A 5,821-nucleotide genomic window follows, 5' to 3' on the forward strand; every position below is an offset into this window, starting at 1 on the left:
AAGGTTTGACAGAGGAGGCAGAAGCTGCAGCTAGTCAGAATAACATGAAGAGACCTATGAAATCACGCGTGCCTTGTCAAGGAAGAGCTTCAACCTAAGTAAGCCAGTCAAGGACAAACAGAGAAGAACCATCACAAGCGATGTAGAACAGAGAGCACGGTGGGTAGAGCATTTTGAGGAGATTCTGAACTGACCACCACCAGCAGCAGAGGAGCCCCTACGTGTCAACACCAACTCACCAACCAAGGCAGAGATAATCAAAGCTATCAAGTCCTTGAAGAAAGGCAAGGCAGCAGGTCCTGACGGCATCCCGCCAGAAGTTCTCATGACAGACGCGACAGCAGCAGCAGAGACACTACATCCTCTCCTGCAGAAGATTTTGGAGCAGGAGCAAGTGCCCGCCAACTGGAAGCTTGGATACCTAGTGAAGCTGCCCAAGAAAGGAGACTTTTTCGCGGCAACTGGCGAGGAATCATGCTGCTGTCCATCCCCAGCAAGGTGCTGACTAGAATCATCTTGGAGAGACTGAAAGAGGTGTTAGATAAAAGACTGAGATCAGAGCAGGCAGGATTTAGACAAGATAGATCGTGTACAGACCACATCGCCACTCTGAGCATCATCATCGAGCAGTCCATTGAATGGCAGTCTCCTCTGTATACGACCTTCGTTGACTTTGAAAAAGCCTTCAACAGCATCGACAGGGAAACCATCTGGAGCTGATGCAGCACTACGGAATTCCTCCGAAGCTCATCAGCTCTATGAGGACTCGTCCTGCCAGATCATTCACAACGAAATGCTGACAAGCCCCTTCCCAGTGAAAACCGGAGTGAGGCAAGGCTGTATGCTGTCTCCGACAATCTTCCTCATCACCATGGACTGGATCATGAGGAGAACGACTGAGGATGGCACAACCGGTGTCCAGTGGACCCTCACCAAACAGCTGGAGGACCTGGATTTTGTGGACGACGTCAGCCTTCTGTCCCACAAGCAACAGCATGCACAGTCCAAGCTCACCCGGCTCGCTGAGGAGGCAGGAAAGACCAGCCTGAAGATCAACACCAGGAAAACGGAGGTGATGCGGCTGAACAACAAACAAGAGCACCCACTGCAGCTGCAGGGAAAAGACATCAAGGAAACAGAGCGCCTCGTTTACCTTGGAAGCATAGTAAGCAGAGACGGCAGCGCAGACGAAGACGTTAGGAGCCGGATCAACAAAGCAAGGCTCGTGTTCAACACCCTGCGACTCATCTGGAACTCCAAAGCCTTATCCCTGTGCAGCAAGATCCGCATCTTCAACACAAATGTAAAAGCAGTCCTCTTGTATGGGTCCGAGACATGGCGAGTTACGAAAACCATCACAAGCATGATACAGACGTTCATCAACAAGTGCCTGCGACACATCCTAAACATCAGGTGGCCAGAGAAGATCTCAAACACAGAGCTATGGAAAAGGACCAACCAAAACCCAGTCAGCCAAGACATCAGGAAAAGAAAATGGGGCTGGATCGGACACACACTGCGAAAACCAGTTGACAACGTTACAAGGCAGGCCTTGGACTGGAACCCACAAGGGAAAAGAAAAGCTGAGAGGCCAAAACAGACGTGGAGGAGATCGGTCGGGAGTGAAGCGAAGGCCACTGGAATGGCGTGGACCCAGCTGAGGAGAGCAGCCCAGAACAGAGTCCGTTGGTGAGGTGTTGTTGTGGCCCTATGCTCCACTGGGAGTCTACAGGATTAAGTCAAGTAGAAGTTGAGATAAAAAATTTAAGGGTAAATACTTTGGTTTCAAACTTCAACTTATACACCATCAAATATGGTACTTACATCTTGACTAGTGTGGTTTCCTTTGGCAAAGTTTAGAGCACACACACAGTGACACAAAAGTATACATTTCAACCTATGCTGCTTGACATATTCTAAGAATTTCAGCAGCATATATTTCATTCAATAAGTTTTCTGACTTCCCCCAAAGATCCACAGGAAAGTGGAAAGATGCTGAATGCAAGACAATCTATCTGGAAGTGTTGCAAATAACTTGATGCATTAAACAGCTACTCTTTTTGGTCACTGGTGATTCAAATCATCATTGAGTAATTCCTGAATTAGTTAATATATGCTTAAGAGCCCCCAGAAGGCCATCTTAGTCCATTTTGGAATGTCTAAGCTGACTGTTGCTGCCATATGTTATTTTTGCTGTCTAATATTCCTATATTTGGGAATTAACCAGCAAAGGTCATATTACAGCAGCTGGGGTTTCCCATAACCTAGCCATCTGTAACTCTTTAGGTCCCAGCAAAGAAGCAAGAACACAAAAACATAGTTCTTACTTTGGGTGACAAACATTCTTGGTCTAGGTCTCTAGGAGAAGGCCTCTCCTACTTCTTGTCACATTTTCAGATTCTTTCCTGGCCTCAAATACAATTTCCTACTATTAACTGCTCTTTCTCTGATCATCGTTTACAAATTTCACAGTAAACAAGTTTATCATACAAATCACAGAAATGTATTGCTGGTGCTTTACATAAACTGGCCAGAATGTTATGTAGAAGTTATATGATTGCTGGAAGATGAAGAAAATACCCCTGCATAAAATAAATATGGGAATAATGATGATACCACACACTTGCCACTTGAATAATACGAAAGTCCGAGTATAGTATCCCACAATCACAGTTTATTTACATCAATGGTGATTCATATTCATAAACACACACCTTACACAAACTTGTATTAGTTTCTGTACAAACCTTCAAACTGAGAATGACCTTACTCCAGTAGAGCATGACACAGAAACAAAGTTCATCATGTAGGAGAGTTAAAGAACAATCATTGTGACATTGAACTTTTTTCTAAGCTGAAGGATTAATGCAAGCTTACAACTACTTCTCTTTAGTATATTCATATTTATGTACATATAAAATAAACAGAACAGGAAGGTACTTTTTGAGAGGAAAAATGCTAAAGAAAAAGTATATTACGGATATGTTTCATAATTAAATTATATATTATCTATACTTACCCAAAAGTTTGTAAAATGTATTGCTAGCATAAAGACGAGAGTTGATCTTCGGTGAAATTAAAGCTTTGAAAGTGATCACACCTGGTGTTTTGGTCACTGTCATGGCTTGCTGCAATATTAATTTAAGTTTCTCCTTTGATGGACTTGGTGAACGTTCAGGTGATGGGGAAGGTGGGGGAGGAGTACGTGGAGGTGAGACTTCACAAACTATTAAAACAAAGATTTATAGATTATGGTATCACTTGATAGAGAATAGCAAGTAAAAATGTAAATTTATAATAACCTACAATTTGTGACTAGTGAAATAATTACTACTTGGTGATCAGTAACGAATTTCAGTTGGTATGCATGTATAAATATATGCACCATTAAATGATAATAAATGAGGTAGCCTGAAATTCAATAATGCTTTCTTTACAAAAGTATAAATATTAAATTAGTTGAAATTGCAAAACTTACTCTCATTGAACAATCTTGTAGCATTTTGATGTTTTTTGCTCTAGAATGCAGTGGTTTCATTGTCTCCCCAGTATTTTCCTTTTCACATTAACATGCTTTATCATGAAGTTAAGCTTGTTCTTTTATTTGTCAAGCATTACCACATTACAGTTTTGAAATCTGCTGTGATGTTATATCAGCTAAGAATTCTCAGTACCTTTTCACCCATTCCATGGATAAGATAAGATAGTGAAAACAAATAACCTGTTTTTGAATTATCAGCCAGAAATATAGAATTTCAATTGCTTCTAGCTTTTTGTTGATGAGTGATCTAAAAATCTTCCGCTTTTAATTTTTTGATGATCAAAGTTGAACATCTAGTAGTTTTGAAAATTTCTTAAAGAAATTGTAACTGATTCTAGGTATCTGTCACTTGTGAATAGTGCAGCTTTATCCACAAATTTTCATGACATACATTTTATATGATTCTGGATGAAAGAGGAATGGTGTATGTAACTGTAAGTATGGTCAGTTTTCTCTAATGTTTGATGTCCTTACAAGTCTAATTTTTAGATATTACCATGAAGGACAACTAATGTATACTTTCATTGGGAACTGTATTTATGGATGTTGGTTACTTAGTTGACTATTTTGATAAAAGAGTTAGCACAAAAGATCACATATAAAGTGTAATAGACTTAAAATAAGACCCAAAACTCGAGTGCATTCGAATAGTTGACTATTCTTCTTCAGAAGAACAAAGAGACTTAAAAAAATCGGCTACTGTGGATTTGTAGAAGTCTTGTGTGAACTTCATAAGTGCAACTGAGGTGGAATGGAGGATTTTCTTCCATTGTAAATAAAATAATCTGTCATTGGCCCCTATGGTAACTGGTGGATTCAGATTAAGTGATTTAGGTATAGTTTGACACTGTAAATGCTGTTCTAAAACGTCAGTATGGTTAATATATCTCAGTCTCTTTTCATTCAGTTTTCTAAGTCGTTTGAAAATTTTGGTAGGGTTGAGATTAGAATACAATTGGGAAATTGTAATGAAGGGAAGGTTTAGTTTGAGGAGAGTGGAAGATTTTTCTATGCGACATGAAGGTTCAGAGTCATCAGGTTTGGAACTTAGTGGAGAATTGCTAGGAATATAGAGGATACCAGAAGGAAGGTTGTTTTCAAGGTGTGCAGAAGATTCGGCTTTTGGAAGGAGAAATGTTTCAGAGATTGTGGAATTTGGAAGGTCATTAGGTTCAGGGCTTACTAGAAGGTTATTAGGAATAAGAGCAGAAGCCGTAACTTCTGCATGAGTAGAGAATTTAGGAGAAGTGTCAAATGTAGACTTTGGAATAGTTCCTGGGGAAGTAGTGATAGAAATGAAATTTGGAAGTATAGAAGTGTGGCATACAGATGTATGTACTTTGGGTTGAAAGGATGTGACTGAGGCAGACTTCGTGGATTGGGTATTAGATTTAGGGCTTAGGGAAAGGTTACTAGAAATAAAAGTGGAAGTCATAACTTCAGCATAGGTTAGACATTTAGGCGAAGGGTCACAATTAGAGTTTGGGACAGTTCCAGGAGAAACAGGGTTTGGAAGTGAAGTAGAGATGTGGCATACAGATGTATGCTCTTGGGGTTGAAGTTTTTTTAATGAGATAGGGGTATGGGGAATAGAAGAGGTTGAAGGAGATTTAGAACTAGGGGTGTTTGGTTGGTTTACGCTGGAGTATTCAGTATTAGTTTGTAGGCGAGGAAGAATAAAGTTGGTAATAAAGAAGCGGAAATTACAGGATAAGAAAATGATTCCTTGGAAAGAAAGGTGCAAACCATCCTTTACTAAGAAATGTCTCCTGCTTTCAAGTTAGTGTTGTAAAGGAAAGACAAGTGTGGGTTACGTCAACATAGATCATGTGCGAGAGCGTTGAATTTGTCAATTTTGTGATTTAAAGTGTCAGTAGTACAGACTTGTCTTAGAAAGAGATCATCGGTATGTCTATTTACGTCATGGTAAATAAAGCTTGAGAAACATGCGTGAAGGTCAGTACAGAGAGTCAAAATATGTAACAGTAAGGTTTGTAGGTCATTAAAACAGTCATAAGCGGTCGTTGAGTTCCGTTTGAGGTCGTTAGTTCCAACATGAAGAATTAGGTATTTTACAGTCTGTGGCAGTAAAGATAGAGTCTAAAAGGTCAAATATTTTGGCTCCACTAATGGATTTAATTAAAGCATGTTGGTCTTTAAAGTAAAAAAAGGTGTTGATACAGGTATTTAATAATAGAATCTCCAAAAATGGCAATGTAAGGTGAAAGAAGAGGTAACTTACCATTGATAAAATTGGGTCCGTCGTCCATGAGTGGAATA

General features: G+C 39.8%; 1 protein-coding gene across 3 annotated transcripts in view; it reads right to left on the reverse strand.

Moving 5' to 3' along the window:
• Positions 1-5,821, reverse strand: part of LOC111088445 (proteoglycan 4-like) — a 59,762-nt gene that overhangs the window by 18,042 nt on the left and 35,899 nt on the right. For all 3 annotated transcript variants that reach the window (XR_002612970.1, XM_022398578.1, XM_022398577.1), the window contains exon 10: positions 3,020-3,226. Coding sequence is in view for 2 of the 3 variants with exons in the window: in XM_022398578.1 (XP_022254286.1) it covers positions 3,020-3,226 (207 nt within the window). In the remaining variant the exon portion in view is untranslated. The remainder of the gene's footprint in view (positions 1-3,019; positions 3,227-5,821) is intronic.

Source organism: Limulus polyphemus, unplaced genomic scaffold (genome assembly GCF_000517525.1).
Source record: "Limulus polyphemus unplaced genomic scaffold, Limulus_polyphemus-2.1.2 Scaffold3781, whole genome shotgun sequence".
Taxonomy (NCBI): Eukaryota; Metazoa; Arthropoda; class Merostomata; order Xiphosura; family Limulidae; genus Limulus; species Limulus polyphemus.